This window comes from Amblyomma mixtum, chromosome 6 (assembly GCF_055824585.1).
Source record: "Amblyomma mixtum isolate Tamu chromosome 6, ASM5582458v1, whole genome shotgun sequence".
Lineage (NCBI taxonomy): Eukaryota > Metazoa > Arthropoda > Arachnida > Ixodida > Ixodidae > Amblyomma > Amblyomma mixtum.
In genome coordinates this window covers 137833822-137853308 of record NC_143017.1, presented here as the reverse complement: position 1 = coordinate 137853308, position 19487 = coordinate 137833822, and the positions used below count along the sequence as shown (strand labels likewise).

The 19487-nt window shown below is 48.2% G+C and overlaps 2 protein-coding genes across 2 annotated transcripts in view; both read right to left on the bottom strand.

Annotated features, from left to right (window-relative positions):
• Positions 1 to 10212, bottom strand: part of LOC149340543 (uncharacterized) — a 43522-nt gene extending 33310 nt beyond the window's left edge. The window contains exon 1 of the mRNA XM_089551289.1: positions 9890 to 10212. Within this exon, the coding sequence (XP_089407415.1) occupies positions 9890 to 10175 (286 nt within the window). The 5' untranslated portion in view covers positions 10176 to 10212. The remainder of the gene's footprint in view (positions 1 to 9889) is intronic.
• A 7143-nt stretch (positions 10213 to 17355) lies between these two features.
• LOC149340542 (endothelin-converting enzyme homolog) lies at positions 17356 to 19234 on the bottom strand. The gene is made up of 2 exons (XM_089551288.1): positions 19085 to 19234; positions 17356 to 18612 (listed from the first exon to the last, which is right to left on the bottom strand). The coding sequence occupies exons 1-2, from the start codon at positions 19232 to 19234 to the stop codon at positions 17356 to 17358; spliced, it is 1407 nt and encodes a 468-aa protein (XP_089407414.1).
• Positions 19235 to 19487: the final 253 nt, after the last annotated feature.

The following is a 19487-nucleotide window of genomic DNA, read 5'->3' as shown; positions in this document are numbered from 1 at the left end:
AAACGATGGGACATAGGCACAGCCTCTCCCTAAGATTTTAAAGCCATTAGCTGGCGCAGGCGAGGCTGGAGATGGATAGGGGAATTTCGGCATGATGTGCTAAGGAATGTACGCGTACACCTACACTACTCTACACCTTTCCACACGGCAAGAGGGCGCTGCTTATGTTTACGTTTGAAGTTGACGTATAATCTCAACGGACGGCACATGATTTCGATAAGTCCATTTCTAGATCCCTCGCCGTTCGCTCGTAGCCAAAAATTTCTCCCAATACACGCAGCATATTTGTGTTAGCGATTCTTTGAGACATAGGACACATAATGTCATGATGCGTAGAGCTGGCCATGTGGCCATGAACATGTAGATTTGTGCCGGCGGGCGAGCGTGTGTGCTGAAGCGGCCGTGATTCTCGCGTTGCAGTAATTTTCAGTGACGCGGCAAGCACACCCATATTTGAACAGCGGCTGGTTTAAGCTTAAGGTAACTGTTCAACGTTTAGTTTATACATGGTGTCTTGTATAACGTGACCAAAAAATCACGGAAAACCAACCGGCCCTCAGACGCCAAAGCTGCCTGGAGAGATCTCTGAGCTTCAGGCCCAGCACCCAATGTGAAGTCCGAGGTCCGTGGGCTGTGTCAAAACGCCTCACGAAAGCAGCCCCGCATTCCCACGTTTCGCTCGCGTTCGTACAAGGAACAGATCGCGCTTACGTGGTCTACAGCATCAGGAATGTAACTCGATGAAAGAAAGATCGAGTTCTGCACGGCTGTTCTTTTCGTAAGAAGTGTCAACCTCTATATAGAACCAACCGCTATCCCGTTTTAAATTTCTGCTGACGGTTAGTCATAGACATTTATTCCTTTACGTCAGCCAGCCGCTCTTCCAGGAGAGAAAGCAGGTCGCGCAAGCCTCGTCGCGAATCATACGAATCGCTAATCGCCCAGCTCCTTGTCATCAGAGGTCCGAGCACTGCGAGCGCGGCAGCTCACGCAGCTCACGTACGCTCACGACATCGCTCGCGCGCTAATGCCGCTTGTGCCAGGTGTCTTCGGGTGGGCGCGCATTATCGGCGGGGGGCGATTACGCAGAACAGCACACACAAAGCCTAGCACGCGCGTGTCATTAAAGCCCCGACGGGCGGCCTCTCCATTCTTTTCTCCCCTAAATGGGTGTTCATTGCACGGACAGAGGTAGTCAAGCCGCAAAGAGGTCATTAAAAAAGAGGCGACTCCGGATAAACGAGCACGCGCGGCGCGCGTGCACGGCAGCGATGGCTAGCAGTACTAACGAGGGGTGGCAGTACGACGGTTTTCACATCGCGATGGCGTAAAAAGTCCCGCTCACAAGGCGATCGCAGTAAGCTGCAATTGAGAGCCCACACGTTGTTCGAAGCTTGCCTAGAGTGAAAGGATGGACATGTGAAGGTGTCTACAGAACCACCACTGCCAGTCATCGCGTTTTGCTTTAGAATAGTTACGCATTTGCTTTGCACCCCAGTGATCTCTGCTTGTTTGCTTGTAACTTACGTCTGTGGTTGGTCCGGATTGTCTGTGGTTGGTCTTTTAGGTGAATAAATAGAATAGTGTGAGGGGATTTTGCGGCTGCGTGCTACGCAAAGCAGATAAAAAGAAACCACACCACAGCTCCCTAACTGTCATAATCAACATCATCACCATCAAATCTACGGCCATCGTTACTCTAGTCACTATCATTAGGACAAAGTTTAGCTTTACTTTGTATAGATTCGCTGTATAAAATTCCAGCGTAAACTTCAATAATACCAGTTGCGCAACTTCCTGTGCTTCCCGCGTTAATAAGCGAACAAAAACAGGAAAGCATTCTGATTTGCACGAACTTTCAAATTTCACGAATTGACCCGATGACTCTCGCGCTACTGTCTTCTAATATGCTGTCAACAAACGGCACAGCGGCTGGCCGGACTTGAAGCAGACATAGAAATTTCGCTGTGGATTTATTGGACCTGATACGCGTCTGACGCTTGGGGCATGTTCCTCAGTTAGGCCTTTTCTTTTTTTTTTTCTCCGTTCGCATCAATGCGTATACGAAGGGCTAACTTGACAGCGCGACAATACGGAAATAAACACCGTCCATAATCTGCCTGCACGCTTACGGCGCTAAAAACAAAGGCAAAAGCTACGAGGACGCTCAAGTCACTTTAGGAGTAAAATACGATAGAATTAGCTTTCAGATTTGTCGCAGCCTCTGTTGCAACTTCTATGTGTGTTTGCGTCAGTTTCCAGTTTTCAGTCCATCAGCCTCCATATTCGGACTGCTAGCTGCAGTGGCAGGTATCCGCTACGCTGTGAAGGTGCAGACATTTGCATATATCCCTTTTTCTTATTTTTGACTTCGATTATTTTTCTAGGTTACTGCCTAGAAAATTGCTCTCGACCTGGTTGGCAGGTTGTAATGATGTCCCGAGGTCACGTGCCTTCTCTAGACTAATTCTTAATTTCATTGCCACCTCTCACTGTGAAAAGATTGTGATGACGTCACTAGGTCATGTAAACTTTCTAGTCCACTCAGCTAATTTCGTATGTGACACTGGTGGGATTTTGATGTGACCACAAGTGCAATTCTATCGCATTAAAATGGGATGTCCTGACCCAAAGTTCACCGGTACACCTCCTATAGTCGTGGTTCGCCTCTTCCCTATGCCCTCCACTCTTTGTTTTCTCTTCTCTTCGTCCCTAAAATGAAAGCTCACTCCGAGAGCAAGCCAGCCAACCAAGAAAACCGGGAAAAGAAAAAGAAAAACAATAAAAGCCATAAATAAGCGAAGAGTACGCGTAGGTGCAGGGTGCTGCATGACGGATGTCCCAGCCGCCCATTTTACACCCGGCGAGCAATCAATGGCGCCATTACGGGGTTCCTTCTCCCCCTCTTGTACCCACTCCCTCCTTTTTTTGTTCTTCTACCTGCCTGAGCCACTCTCCCCGGAAAGTACAGCGCCAGACGCGGGAGCCGGAGACCTGAAAAACCTCCTCCACCTCCTCAGACCGGGAGGGGATTTGGGGAGCCTAATTATGGCCCGCCAAGGAGCCGCAGAGAGAGGGCGGGCACCCATGTCTCTCCTTTGTGTGCTCTTTTCCTTGCAGCTCGCACTCACTCTCTACTCTTTTCTGCACAGTAGAGAGGGGGGAGAGGGATTGGGCAGCTTTTGTATTACTGTTACGTCACTTGTCTTTCTTCTACGTAGTTTGTAGGAGGTTTCTATCTTTACTCTTGTTTTTTTTTTTTTGTCCCCTCCTGTTTCCTACGCTCGCGTGAATGAGAGCCTGAAATCATCTTCCCGGGGACACCTGGCAGGGCTTAATAATGCCCTCCGCCGCGGCCGAGAAACCTTCGCGACCTACCTGGCACTAAATAGGCCCGCGGACCAGCGTAGAAGCCGGTGGTGCAAGGAGGTACCCACGCCTCTTTCGCAGCTTAGATGTCACAGAATGGAATAAGGTCGAGCGGGAAATTGAGGTTGTCTTGTTTGTCCGTCTCTGTCGCTTTAATTGAACGCCCCAAGCAAGCAACTATGCGCCTAGTTGACCGATAAATGAACACGTTGTGAGAAAGAGCACACGTCTCTGTGGCTGCTAGCAGATGGGAGTGTGCGGAGACTCTCAAGTTGCTTCTATACCTGTACGTCACAAAGGAAAGGATGGGGGAGAATATGGAAATGTCTGTGGGGAAACCACAATAACTACTATTTCTGGTTCCTAAGGAGGAAGTTAAAGGAATGTATCGTGCATATGAAAATCAATTCCTTCGGCTCTCCTCGAAAGCCCTTACCAAGAGTTGCTCATCAATTCGCACCTGGTATACACAGTTTTAAACTTACCGTGGAACGTTACCAAAGCTAGCCGGCCTATTAACTGTCTTTCGCACCAGTTATAGAGCTTGCTAACCGTTCAACGTAAAGGGCACGGAACTCTTGTTAACCAGAGCAAGGAATAATAGACCTCTACACAGCATGACAAACCAAGTATTTACCGTTCGTGGAGACAGCGACTAAGTAGCTTTCAGTGGAATATTTTCCATTTCATTTTGTACTTAACATTATCGTGTCATCCTTCACTGAGGCCGCGGTGCTCTGGTAGTGATCGCAGTGGCTTAAACAAGCGGGACCCTATGGACGTGATTTATACAGTCTGGGGAATAATAAATTTTCATGTACGTCTGGGATTCATATAAAGGCACTTCAACAAATGTAGCCATTGTGCGAGCGGTGTCAGGCCGCAGTGACGTACAGCTCGCCCAAGGCGCTATTCCATCGCAACTGCTATAGTTGCGCGAACGGAGCTCCTATAGACCATTCGGTTTGCCGTTCGCGTCCTTGTACACGACGGTCGCGAAAAGCGCTGTGGCCCGTTCAGGGCAACTTTCGTCAACACACACCGCAAAGACATCGAGAGCGAAGTGCCTGGCAGCTCCTAAACACTAACAGTCCACGAAGTGGCGGCGGAATTCCCAACCATGACATTTCTTCACATGCGTCGTCGCAATAGCAACTGAGTAGTAACGCTGGGATTCAAGTCCAGCCTGCCTTCTTCTTCTGCGGAATTTCTCCACTGCTTTTGTGGCCACCGCCAAATCCGTACCTGCGTAGGTCAGCCGCAGGCACTGCCAGCCTCACGCACAGCAAGCACTCACGCACAGCCTTTCTCGCGCAAGGGGCAGTATACGTTTCTATCTCTTTACCGCTCCATCAAGCTGCCTGAACCAATTAGAGACTAGTCAGAAAGAGCTATACGGCGAAGCTCGTAGAGTTCTGTGGACGCGCGCCTGATCCCCTTCAAATCGTGGTAGCCTGTACATATAACAGGCGCGGCCGCTACTGCTTCCATCTTGCTACGGATCGGCGCGAGTGGGAATCCGCGCGAGGGGCGCGCAGCGCAGGTGTGCGCCGTCGTCGGGGAGATCGGCGCGTGCCCGCCACGAGGGCCGTGCGTCATCGCCGTCAGCCTAGGGGGAGCCGAGGGGGTGGACAATTAAACACCTGGCCGATACCCGCGCGAAGAGGGCAGCTGGCCTCCAATCAATTGGTCGGAGCCCATTACACGCGCGGACGCACCCCCTCTCGACAAATGGGCGCAATTAAAAGCCGCACGCTCGACGCACCGATGAGCAGCGATCCCGTAGAGATGAACACAGTTCGCGAACGTAATTGCTATTGCTCCGTGGGGTTCGAAGCTCCCCGCCAAGGTGCCTGGCCGTTGCATAGACGTTGCATGGTGCGTGTATGGACAATGGAGACAAAATAAGTTCTGGGTGATATGCTGGAAGCGGTTTCAGGTACACACTCTAAACAAGAATACGAATATATGGGAGTAAACAGGGAGTAAGCTGTCCTATAGATGACTCCCTTTTATAAAGGGGACAGTTTAACACTCTCTTACTCCTTTCTGCTCAGAGTGTGTGCCTGATTCTCTCTGAATGCGACCTTCATGTTGCAGTCTTTGTCATGAGGTAAAACCTACCTTGTACGGATTTTCGCACTCGGTGCAGTATTTATAAGAATTCAATTCAACCAGATGGTTATTTCAAAAGCCGTTTTTCTTTTCAAGATGTTTGCCGTAAGGCACAATGAGAAAGGGAGAGAAAGCCAGAAGAAGGAGTGTAAACAAGCCTCGCTTAAAAAGTGGCAAAAGTTCTCGATTAAGCGATTATCATGCTAGTTTGCACGAGTTGGCTCGTTCTGAATCCAAATACACTGCAGTGTGGACGAAACCTGTAACAGCGAGTGGAATGGAAACACGGAACACACATTCTGTCCTCGTCTCGCGTGCTCCTCTCTCGTTGCCCCAGTTTCATAGTTCGCGCTGCAGTTTATTTGTATTTAGGTTCTCACGGTAGTTTGGAACCCTCTCTTCTACTCCATTTTTATTCCCGGGAATGAATTCAGAAGTTTTATTCATAAAAATTTCTAGCATGGAAGAATGAAAGTCGATATTTAGTTTTGGAAACACTCACAACGTTTTCTATACCAGCCGTTCTTCCGACGAATTTTCACGCGGTCCTAAATTGAGCTGTATTTCCTTTGAGACACAAAATGCGCAGCAGCTTGTAGTGGCGGCTTAAAATTCCTGATGAACGCCAGTCTCACCAGCGCATAAACAGCATAAACAACATGTCGTGAACTGCGACTTTAGTTCCGTTCTAGCGGGTTTAGTTGAACTTCGCTCAGGGATTCCATCATTGCTCCTTGCTTGACTTGACACTCTGGTGAACCCGTTGCCATTCATACCATTTTTTCCTCTTATTCTGACAAGCAATACTAAAATGTACTAAACAAACAAAAGACAAAAGAAAGAACAATATTGCAAGGCAAGTTGCATTATCGGGTTTATTCATTTATGGCGCCGCACGAAGCAATTAAAGGAATTTAGATAGCCTGTATGCCGTATAGTTAACTCCGCACACAAGCAATGACGTCGCTTGTGTTTCCTCGGTTACACTTAAAACTCTACACAAGTAAGATTTTACTCCAAGACTTTCACAGCCATATTGGTACCCGCGTTGCAGCGAGAAGCACAATGTTTTTACATAGCATAAAACTCTGCTTTACCATCACTTATTATGCTTACTATGACTAGTACTGGCATTCAAAAAAAAAAAAAAGTAGTGGCTTAAGACCTGCTGCCGGGGTGACTCGCACATAACAACGTGAATGCGCTGAATTAGACTCCTCGCTGTGGTGCTTGATCTCAGGAATGCGCGTTCCCGAAAGAGTGCCTTGTGCGATCTCCGCACCTTCATAGGACATGAAGGAAACAGTTACACCTGAAAAGGCCGTTTTGTGCCTTAAAGTTTATCGTGTGTCCTGTTGTATAAGCCAGTGAGAGAGTTTTATAGATCAATCGTTTGTTAGTTAGTTAGTTAGTTGGTTAGTTAGTCAGTTAGTGTGAGTGGGTGAGTTAGTGATGAGTGTGAGTGAGTGAGTGAGTGAGTGAGTGAGTGAGTGAGTGAGTGAGTGAGTGAGTGAGTGAGTGAGTGAGTGAGTGAGTGAGTGAGTGAGTGAGTGAGTGAGTGAGTGAGTGAGTGAGTGAGTGAGTGAGTGAGTGAGTGAAGGAGGGAGGGAGGGAGAGAGAGAGAGAGAGAGTGGGTGGGTGCGTGAGTGCATTAGTGCTGAGGTCTTCGGCGTAAAATAAAGGTTGACGATAAAAAAAAAATTCGCAATAAAATCCATGTTTATGGTGAACAAGCTACTCTAATTTTGCTTTTAACGCTGCTGCGGGTAGTGCATGTTATGCTAACGTTCCTTTACGCAAAAGCTGAGGACCCTAACTTTCCCATTTAGTGCCTAAAAAGTAAATTTTGGCTAGGAATTTTGTAAAGGTGTTTTCTGATGGCTCTTTACGGTGACGATTATGATGAGTGAGAAGTGCCGTTTGTAGGTCTACGCAGCCAGTTAGACAGTGACCACAGCCAGTTAGCTCTATCTTTTGAGAGGTTTCTTTGCTCTGATTACACTCGTTTGTTAAGTTCTGCGAAGGTTTCTGCAGCATCAGTTGCAAGTGCACTCCCTCCGATAAAAACTGACCAAAGAAAACCAGATGTCTTACGGTATCTTTACCTCTTCTTTTATCGACCTCATCTGCCATGTCGGTAGTTCCTAACAGAACTTTTGCTGGCGATCGATGAATCTTTGGCGAAGCATGACACATTGTACCATTCATTAGTCGCCTTCTGAAATGGGAGTCCAAAAACATGCTTTTTAATTCGAATTTGCCGGTGCATATTAGCTGTTAGCCTTCCTTTCGCAGAAATACAGCACGAAACAAATTATTCGCGACTTCGAAAGTAAGTGCAAGTGGCGGCACTTTTACGAATACCTCATCTTTCCTTTAAAGCACAGAGTGACTGCCTTATTTTTTTTTTGCAGAATTACGTTGGTTACAGGCCTAGGCCGCACCTATAAATCAGTTGCTGAACAGCGAATAATGACTCATAATAAGTCATCATCATCAGCAACAGCAGAAGCAGAAGCAGCAGCCTGATTACGCTCACTGTAAGACAAAGGCCTTTCCCATACCTCACCAGTTAGACCTGTCTGAGTGTTAATTGGTGTGTTCATATAGGAGGTTGGTTTAGCTTATGGTGGTTTTAACGCCCCATAGAGACTTAGACTATGAGAGACGCCTGAGTGAAGGGCTGCGGATATTTCGACCGCCTGAGGTTGTTTAACGTGCGCTGACATCGCGCAGTACACGGGCCTCTAGAATTTCGCCTCCATCGAAATTCGGCCGCCGCGGCCGTGATCAAACCCGCGTCTTTCGGGTCAGCAGCCGAGCGCCATAACCACTTAGCCATCCCGGCGGCTATTCATATAGGAGGTTGTGGCCGATTATTACAAATGGGTGGCTTAACCTTGTTCTGGTGAGGGAACGTGCTGTCTGCCCTGGTCAATGAGACCAGGCCGCACCCCTGACATGGTTATGCAATTAAACTTACACGGGGATTTTTCTTTTCTAACCGGTGAGAGAATTGGGAGGCATCGGGATTCAAACCGCGGTCATATAGCACGCAAGGTGCGTGCTCTACTTCTACGCATGAGTAGGAATAATGAAGAGACGTTCTTAAAACACTACAGGCTGTAAAAAAACTCTCATCGGTTATGACTGAGAATGCCCAAGCTTTTGTAATTGTTAACTTCTATTGCACCCTCAGTTTTTCACGTGGCAAGGAGAGAGGAAAGCTGCCTTGTCATAAATAAAAATATACGAGCCAGTAATGGTGACTTTCTTCAAAAATACCCCCCATATGTTAAATGCCTTCTATGGGGCTTATAGCAGTCTGCCGAATATGCTTTGAAATCAGACAGTTTAAGTACTTGTGTTTTTATGTTCACACGTTCAGAGTTTTCACTTTAATTCTGTAGAATATATTTTTTATTTACATTTTTTTTATCAGTCCTAACATTCTTATCCTACTATCTTTCGCTATACGTATACTGAAGTCCCGAAACAGAAGCACGCTTTGCCGCAATGCTGCCATATGTGCAGTGAAACAGGTTTAACGTCTCATACTCATCGAGGTAGGAGACAATTTTGTGTTCCAACTTCCAATTGCCCTAAACTTGAATTTCTTAAAGCTTGCTTTGTTATTGACCGTGAAAAAATGAATACCTCCACGCATTGAACATTTTGCTCCTTCGACACGCCGGTAAGCCACAGCCAACGAGTTGACTAAACTCCTATTAGAGTACAGGAGCCTGTCGTTTTCTGCATAATAACGTGAAAGGAAGAAGAGCGATAGTGTTGCTTTAGTTTCATTTTATAATTTTCCCGATATTTATTTAACCTGTCCTGACCGAGTGTTGAAGAAAAATAACAATATAAATAGTCTAAAAAGACTGACATCATTAAACAGCGAATAGTGGCTAATTCAGCCTCAAATTACTGCAAGCAGATATTTTAACTTATGCTTCAAATTGCAACGGCAACAAAGTAACGTTCCAAGAAGAGTTATCATTCCACCTGCGCGAAAAAAGAAGCGAACGCGCTCACATGCGTTCAAGTTTTAACCAATGCCTCTTCATTGCACTTTTGTGAGCTGACATACATGCAGACAGATAGTAAGATGGAGCATAACGAGTTCGAGTGAGTTCAGCTGTCATCCAAAGCATTAGCGGTAAGTAGTGACGCGGGGCGCAACAACAATATATAGTTTACAAGGATGCGCGCAGCCAAGCGTTCAGAGCCTTAGAGGGGAATGACATGCAGGGATATCAGCGTATATTTTGACATTCTGTGCTCGTGTTTGGACTGAACGAGCTCGACCGAATGAACGATGGAATATTCTTCTTCGACTCCCAAAATCTTTTAAAAATTTGGCTCAGTGTGATGACGCAGAAGGCAAGCTTGATCCACTCACAGAACATGGGCAACGCGGCGGGGTTGAGGGCGAAATCCGTCAGGCTGCGACAGAAGAGTGCCGGTTCCAGAGCAGGAAACATCGCTGGCAGGAACGGCCGGAACAGCTGAGGTCCTACAATTGTGGCAGGAGGCGCCGCAGGCTCTGCTGGCGAGCAGGGTTTCTCGACAGGGCCGGGAACAGGCGTGAACGCCGACGACCGACCACCGGATGCCGCCTTGGGCTCCGGTCCGGACTCTTCCGCGGCAGCGGCGTTGGTGGCGGCCTCCGAGTCGCCCTGCTTCATACCGCCCGCGTTCCGATGACGCTTCTCATCGACGTGAGCGGCCGTGCCCACTTTTTGAACTTGGCCCAAGATTCCTCCCGCTTTAATCCGCTCTCTTTGCGGCGTTCTTTTTTTCCTTTCACGAAGCGGCGTTCAAATTAGACCGGCGCCGCATCGGACCGCCAGTTTGGGGAGCACGAGCTATACAAATAAAAACGCACATAAACCAAAATGAAAGCGAGCAGCCGGAGCGAAAACGCGGAACCGGGGGGCGGCAGTGAGCAGCAGACGACGGCTGCCATTGGACGGCGCCGGAAGCCACGTGACCGTCTCGAGGTTTTATATCACTTCCGGGCGACGGGGCGGGAGCCCCGATTGGCTCTTGATCCGGCGGGTCGCTCTCTCGCTCCTCTCGTCCGAATCGCGTGCGGCGAGGAAATCACCGGCCTGCCCCCCTTCCCGTCGGCGTCGCTGCGTCTGCTACTTTGCGCCGTGAAATTGCGGGGCGTCGTCGGTTGCTCGAGATCGGACAGACGAGCTCTACTCCCCTTGTTTCTTTTTTCTCTCTTGGGCGCAAAAGGGAAGGGGGGGGGGGGGGGAGGCGAAAGCTCGCGTTTCTTTAATGATATGTATATTGCCCAGAGCGGCGCAAAAAGCCCGGGCAGCAGCATAAAAGGCCCGGTCGACCCCAGAATTAAGATATTCCGAGAAGGGGGCACTTGCCGCTGTCGGCGCTGGTGGACCCCGCGCCGCGGACTCGGGTGTGATGGGGGCGGGCCGGATCGTTTGGGGGTTATTTGGGAAACGCGCGCCGCTGTCAGCCTCTGTGCCCCCACACCGTCGCCGCTCCACATCTTCTCCTCGCATGGGAGTGCGCTCGCTGCGAGGAGGAAGTGAATACCTCCCACACGAGGACTGGGCCTGGCGAAGATGAGGATTCTTAGCACGACTATATTTGCTCTCGAAAGCTACGCATTAGAATAATGCGTGTCGGGAATTGCAGATTAAGACGGCTCTCGTATGGGATGGTGAGCAGCATACGTACCAGTGGAAGACGAAACGGAGGGGGAAAAATACAACCTTTGTTTTTGTTCCTTTCTTCGTTTTTGCTTTCAGCCATTGATCTCCCGTCATTTTTCCGGCGGAAAGTGCGATCTTGTCGGGAATACGTGATGAGTAACGCCCGAGGGTTCAGCGTATGCGTTGGACGCGTGGTTTAAATTTTAGACTTAAGAACGATTCTTTTTGTGGGAGCATCTGAAAGTTGAACAGATTTATGCTGTTTATCCAGATTACGGAGTTACGTAACCACAGAAGAGAGTACATGGACTGTGCGGTGTAATAGCATTAATAAACCTTATAGGCGGAGTTGTATACATGGCGTGTTACAAGAAGCTGACAACTGGTAATTAATTACTTTTTCTACGAAATTTGCAATGCATTGATTACTTTTAGCGAGGGGTGGCGTGTTCTCAAAAGCCTAATAATTTGTTCATTAGTTGATTACTAGTGATCAGTTACTTTCTATTGGGAAAACAAGTTTTAACCCCCGCTATAACTTCGAGAACCTGAACTCGATGGCAAGCAGTAGTGCTAGAGCGGAATATTCCTAGAATATGGTCGTTGTGCAGAAACCCTGCGCATGCTTGTCCGCACTTGCAAGCCTGAGCGGCCTGCATTTCCCTAGCCTCATGTTTTGTGGTCCGCATTTCTTTACTACAGCACGTGTGATGTTTAGTAAGTTTGACCTCTGCCCCCCCCCCCCCCCCCCCCCCCCCGAACTGCAGACAACAAAGAAGCGCAGCTTTGCTTCCCCATAGTCGCAAGGTCTTCCTTCGTGACCTCCAGCGCGCACTGAGAGAGTCTCTAGTGTCGCTGCTGAAGTTTTTACGAGGAAACGCGGAAAAAATACCGACGAGAAGTTGGAAAAAGAACTGGTGGCGAAAATAAACAGCGTATGAATTGCAACCGACAATAGAACCAAAGAGCACTACCGGCTCATTCTAGTCTACATATATTTCTCTAAGTCGCAAGGAAAATAATGTAATAATCATCCATTGCCCTTTTTTAATCGTTCAGTTAATTTTGGGGGCTGTAATTGACCACTGAAATAACTTATAGTTTAGATTGAATTAATTGTAATTGATACCGATACTTCGTTCCTGTAGCGTGTACAAGACTGCTTAAAAGGAAAGTGTTTATCGCCTGTAAAGATTTACCTTATTAGGCAAGCGGTAAAACAAAAGGTAGAAATACAATATACTTGCTCCAAACCGGGGACACAGATAGCTCTAGCCTGAGAAATAAACAAAAACTGATCGCGCGGGCCCGCGGGATAGCAGGAGATATCGGTGTCCTGGACTGAGGACCCCCGCCCACGAGGAGCGGTCCCCAGTCACTCTTCCCCCCCCCAAAAAAAAAATTTTTTTAATGCGATAGAGTTAAGGGTACAGTTCAGCGAAAAATCCCCAGAGAACCAACCTATAGCTGGGCCACCTAGGTGGCCTGTATGCCGGTCATCACAACCAGATCGGCAGATCATCAATACCCTGGCAGGTGGCAGTGAAATGAATGAATTGCCGCAAGAGGTTGCTCGAGAAGAGCAACTTGGGTCACACAAGCCCCACAGGGGGCAACACCTGCCATCCCGGGGCAGCGGCCCATCGCTTAACCGCTGCACACTGCGCCAAAAGAGGTATGAAGACACACAGGGATCTACGAGAGTTAAGTTGGGAAGGACCAATTCCGCACATAAAGGCATTAACCTATTAATGCTATCGTGTCATGACCTTCAGGCGAAGCTCAAGTGTCCACTCCAAACTCTTCCCCATCCACACCATAATTAAAAGTTTCGGCATACCTTTTGTGCAATTTAAACGATTATAATCTAGTTTTCAAGTGTGAGCCCAGTCAGGCTCGTATTTTAGCGTTAATTAAACGTTTTAAGAATCGTGCCGACGTTATATATCGCACGAGGTATTTGAAGAATCGTGTTACCGTATATGTCACAGCAGTCAAAGGGAAAGCATATTCGAACCAACTACATATGCAAGCTGTCACTTGAGCTTGGGTTAAGGCAGGACTACAAAAGAAAGCTACATGGTTACCACAAAAAGTTTTTGGTTATCGAGGAAATTTTTGGTATCAGGGAGAAAAGAACAAGGCTCCACTTCGGTTTCTTAGGTCAGTACTCACTCGTGGTACTACAAGCACTGCGTGAGCAAAATCAGTTGTCTAGGGCTGAATTTTCGACGAAAGGGACGAATAATCGAGGTTTCCAACGGCCGGCTTGCGAAAGACGTCTGAATTGATGACTGGCCCAAAACTGATGATCATGGAGGCACAGTTAAACGCCACTTGCGCTATAGAAGAGTGGCCCGACGGACGAACTCGAGACATACATACATGCACACGCACACGCACGCGCACACGCACACACACACACACACACACACACACACACACACACACACACACACACACACACACACACACACACACACACACACACACACACACACACACACACACGCGCGCGCGCGCGCGCGCGCGCACACACACACACACACACACACACGCACGCGCACGCGCACACACACACACACACACACACACACACACACACACACACACACACACACACACACACACACACATGGCTTCAGCCGTTTATGAGACGGGGCATACTCAGTCCTGGCTTGCACACCATAGCCGTCTCGCCTTGATCGGGAGCGGGAAAAAGAGTAATCAACTAGCAGCATTGCTGAAAATAGTTACCCGACAACAGGAAAGAAGGAGTTTTTTTTTTCAAAGTGAGTCAAATCCAGAAACCAAATTTAAGTTAAACTGCACTGCAATTGAAAGTAAATCCATGCATCTTTCCTTTGCAGAAACTATGATAACAAAAGGGCTCGTAACGCCTGGAAACTTGTGCGAAAACCCTATTTCAAATAAAGAATGTGCCAGGTCCTAGTGATATTGGAGTGCATATTGCAACCGCGCAAAACGACGCAGGACGAATAGAGGAAAGCACAGGACAAGTCCGCCTTCACTTGTTACATGTCCTAGTGATATACTGGTCAGAATGTGACAAATCTACTTATAAGAGCCTTTTTTTGTCAGCTTTAGCCTCATAGCGTAGACTGTTTCGAGCGTCATTTCATTTATTCCTTCTCCAGCGCTACTTTATGATCGATCTTGCTATATAGGGTATACGAAGAGATCGGCGGGAGATCTGAACCTAGAAGACGATAACAAAGGGGTACTTGGCCCTGTCACTGTACCATTACCGAAAGAGCAAGGATGAGCATCTGATACATCCAACATTAAAGTATTTATTTGGACTAGTCGGTACTGGATTCCTAAATTCATTATTACTAGTGAAATTATTGCAATAGAAGATGGCAATAGTTTACATAAGGGAGACAAAGTATTATAAGTTACTTATTATGCTATTATAAATAACTCATGTCGGTAACAAATATGCCTATTTCGGTTTAGTATACCAGTAATGTGCGACTCGGTTTTCAGAGAATGACATCTACATGCGCGTCCCACTGTACTATGTTGGTGAAATATAAACCAAGTACCTTTTCTCTATCAACAACATCAATACTGTCTGAACTGTAGATTAATCTGTTGAGTTAATGGAATAATCATACGTCAGGTTTCAAGGATAACTGCTTTAGTTTACTCAGAGTTTGCCACTAAACAGTTGTCGTGGCTCCATTTTGAGAGATAATTTCGGAATAATGTCCAACATTTTGTGACAAAAATTTTGAAAATTGAAAACTTTTAAGATAGTCTTACGGAAATATTGAAGGTAATGGTCCTTTCTTCAGATATGTAACAAAATCAAGTGATTCCATCGATAGCATCAAACAGTTAAGGCTGCCACAGAAAACCAATGGGGAACGCTTTTGACGATAGCAAAAGCGTTAATAAAAAAAAGATCAAGACTGCAATCGGTTGATCTGCGGGTATATAGATTGTTACAGTGAAATCTTACAGTATAATGCCGAGAATGTTTGTAGTGTTTGTTGATTCTTCAAAGCTGCCGTCACACCGCTTTATCGGTTTTTTTTGTGATGCAAGACGAGTGATTCAGTTCTTTGCGGGCAAAAGTCAGCCCAAATAAAGAGTGTCTTTTTGAACACATTCTCGCTGTTTTCCTGTTTGCCGGACTGCAGTCACCACTATACGTGACATCTGGTGGAGGTGCTAACGGATGTCCCTGTCGCCCTGACCCCCTGGGAGCCGTCAGAGTAGCCCGAGCCGTCTCGAAGATGATCACGAGAAAGCCGCAGAAGCCGTCCCATCCGCAGGCGAAGGGCGAAGCAGCGGTCGTCTCCAGAGGTGTCCACCAGAATTCGGACTGATACCGGACCGCACGCAAACAAAGGAGGACCCCTCAATCTCGACTTCAGCCATGGCTACAACACCTACCCCCACTCTTTTACACCAGCCCCGACTGCCGCCCACGTTCAACGCTTCGCCGGGCGAGGATCCTGAAGAATGGCTTGAACAGTTTGAGCGTGTCGCCGTGTTCAACAGTTGGGACGACAAGACTAAAGTGAGCCATGTTTTCTTCGCCTTGGAAGGACCAGCGAGAATATGGTTCGAAAACCACGAAGCTTCTCTAGCGACGTGGGAATTATTCAAGCGGGAGTTTCTGAAGGCCTTCACTAGCACTATCAGGAAAGAAAGAGATCAGCTGCTTCTACAGTCACGCATCCAACAGAGTCAGTGCCTTTTTCGACGAGTCGATCCTGATATGACGGAGGAGAAGAAGGTGGAGCTTCTGATGCGTGGTGCTAAAGAGGCACTTTTCGTTGGTTTGACCCGCAATCCACCCAAGACTGTCGCTGAATTCACCAGGGAAGCAGCCACCATTGAGAAAACTTTGGAAGCACGAGCCCCCCATTTCCCTCGACAGCTCCAAGTGACCTCAATAACTTCCTCAGATGGCGCAGCATTCGGAGGCCACCGCGGGATGTGATCCGCGAAATTGTACGGGAAGAGTTGCGGCGCCTATTACCACTTTCAAACCAGCCTCAAGTTGCGACCCTTGAAAAAATTGCGTTCATAAACGGTTTCCTGCTCAAAAATGCTTTTGTCCCGAATTGTTGGGTATGTCGCGGCTATTAGACCTGTGTAAGAATTTGATCGAAAAACGTTAGTGTATGCTTAATTTAGTTGTGCCTCAATATGAATGAGAAAAATGTCATTAATCTATATTTTGTTCAGAAAAGGACTGAGGATTGTTAAAGGGACACCTTCTTGTGTTAGTCTCGCTTCTATGGATATGAATTGCTGTGTGTTTATAAGAATTTTGTAACTGTAATGTTAAACCCATAATGCCATATCACTCCAGCTAATTAAGAAGTTATGTCTCATGAAGTCGCAATCTTTCGCAAAATTCATAGTATTATTACAAGTAGCTTATTTTCGAGATTTTGCAGCATGTATTTTTCTGTCATGAAAATGTTTATTTTTTAGAAATGCATACCGAGCGCATGTGCTTACTTTCTTTCCATCTGTTCGAAAATAATTTAGAACATTTTCAAGGCCTTTAGAAAAAAAGGAGAGAATAGACAGGGGAGTAATTTTTTATTCCAAGGCATTTCATCTATATCATACGCTTTCACTTCTGCAATTTTCATTTTTCCTGCGAATGTACCTGTTGTGACGCGCAAGTTATAAATATGAACTAACACAGGATCGATATGCGATATATTTGATTGGTCTTGACTGAAATATGAGATTGGAGAGAGACCATCATATCATAACTAGTTCTTTACTTTCAGAAATACTAAACGCTTGAAAAAAAAAAAAGAAGATAGCGTCAGTGACCTAAATGCCTTTGTTTCATGTGCTTGGGAATTACAACATGCGGCGGAAGTCGTTCTAGTATAATCCCTTTAACAAGCGCAAGCTCGAACCTTAACAGCTGCCTTTTGCATAGTGGCACTCGCGATTCATTGTCTATCAAGCAATGTGCATATATAGAACGTTGACATCGTTCATGAGCCGCAGTATACTCGCTATTGTGCGCATTTCTGTACATCGTTCGATGAGAAGCAATGCTTGCTAATAGGGGAACAAAAAACTTTTGTATGCGAATGGTAGGAACTAACGTAATCAAACTACGAATGAAATAGGTGTATGTGCACAATACTGGCAAGGATGCGCGTCGCGTTTGTCACATGGTGTCGCAGCGGCTCGTCGGGTTCATGGCCTTGCCGGCGCCGCACTCGAACGCCTGCGCGAACTCCGGCATGTTGAGCAGGGGCACGTTGCAGCGGAGCCGCGGTGGCGAGTATCTGCCGGCATTCTGCTTCGTCTCGCCAGCGCACCACTTGAAGCAGCTGCTGGCGAAAAACAGCTGCTCGTCGCTGAAGCGAGCCAGGCCCGGCGGCACCGCGACTCGCGGCTGCGCTGTGGCCCGGTACGCCCGGTACGCCCGGTACGCCTTGATCATCCCGCCGCTGTCCGCGAAGTTCTCGGACAGGGCCTGCTCCCCGAAGTTGGCTCCGCCGGCGGACCAGGGTATCTCGTTGTACAGCCGGCGCAGGCACTGAAGCTTAGCCATGAACATCTCCTGCGAGACCGGAGTCCACCAGTTGTGGCGGATTCCGTCGCGGCCGTACAGACCAAGGTCCGGGTCGAACGCGTGCGTCATCTCGTGGCCCACGACGTGCCCGAGGCTGCCGTAGTTGTACGACGCCGGGTAACCGGCGACGAAGAAGGGCGGGTACAGGATGGCCGCCGGGATGACCATCACGTGGTACACGGGCAGGTAGAACGCGTTGACCAGCGTCAGCGGCACGCTCACTTCATCCACGGACCGCGCCGACCCGTTGACGCGCAGGAACTTCTTGGCGTGGCGCAGCTCCGCCGAACGCACCGCGAGCGCCATGTCCAGGTACGAGCCGCTCAGGGCGGGCACGTACGGGTAGAGGCGCCGCAAGGCGTCTTCTTGGGACAGCCCGTCGGGGCTGCCCACGATGGCGTGCAGTGTGGTCAGCTTGTCCAGAGCGCCACGCCTGGTCTCGTCGTCCAACCAGGAGAGCGAAGCCATGCTCGAGTTGGCCACGGTGCGGATGTGTTCGAGGATGTCGCTCGCGTTGCCCACGGAGTCCGCCGGCAGCCAGCGCCGGTTGAAGACGCGCGCGAAGGCGAAGGGCATCACCGCGTCGCTGTCCATGTAGCAGCGGCCGATCATGTAGCCCAGCGTGGTGGTGTCGGCGCCGGGCTCGACGGCGAACTGGGCGTGCGCCAGCGGGTACGACGTCATGCTCGCCAGGTGCCGCGCCACGTGCCACGTGGCGTAGGCGAGCAGTCCCGTGGTGTCCTCCACGCTGCCGACGAGGAGCCCCAGGAGCCGCAGCAGACGCTTGTTCATTACGAAAATCTCGTCGTCTGGGCCCATCTCCACGGGCAAGTGCCGGTTGATAACCTAGAGGTAATTTTTGCGTGCACTTGATTAATTTCATCCAATATTACGCGCAACACATGTAATCGTAGCACCGGTATTTATGCACGCAGGTCAAACAACTTCTAATGACCCAAACAAGGACGATAAACATTTGTGAAAGCAACGATTGAGCCGACTTCAAAGAGCTATATAGTACGCGCTTGTCGAGGGAAATTTTACCGCACCCAAGCGATTAGACGACATCACAAAAGTATATATTGTCACGGAAGTAGCGAGCACCACACAAAGTAAAAGGCAAGCGGACACAGAGTCAACGGCTGTTCGCAATGGAAAAGCACACTCGAAGAGCGCGCGCGTCTCTAACTTCTTTGTCTTTCTGACGCCACGTGAAACCACCAGGTGGCATTATTTTATGCCACCCATAACAAATTTTATGGGTGCATCGTTCACAGCTTGTAAATGTACAAGTCCGTGTGCTTGGGATCGCACTCACCTTCAGCCACTCGGCGGAGGACAGGTAAGGGCCTGTGATGTAATCCAAGTGTTCAATGACCACGTACACCAGGTCGGCGTCAGGCCGCGAATCCATCATAGAGGGCACCATTGTCATCAGCACGTGATTATCCAGCTGAAGAACCTGCATGCATATACATTTTCGCGTAACGCCTCTCAGACGCCCGAATAAAGCAGTAAAAGTTTTAACAGCGGTGATGTAAAGACAGCATACGGACCAAGAGAAATACGCCAGGTAGCTAAGTGCCATGCTCAGATTTCTGCAGCTTATTTTCTGCAAACCATAACTGCCAAGCGGAGTATTTTTTTAGGTTAAAAAGAACCATCTGTAAAGAAGCTCAAGCCATAGGAAGAACATGCCTGAAGCATGTCGGTGCTTGAGG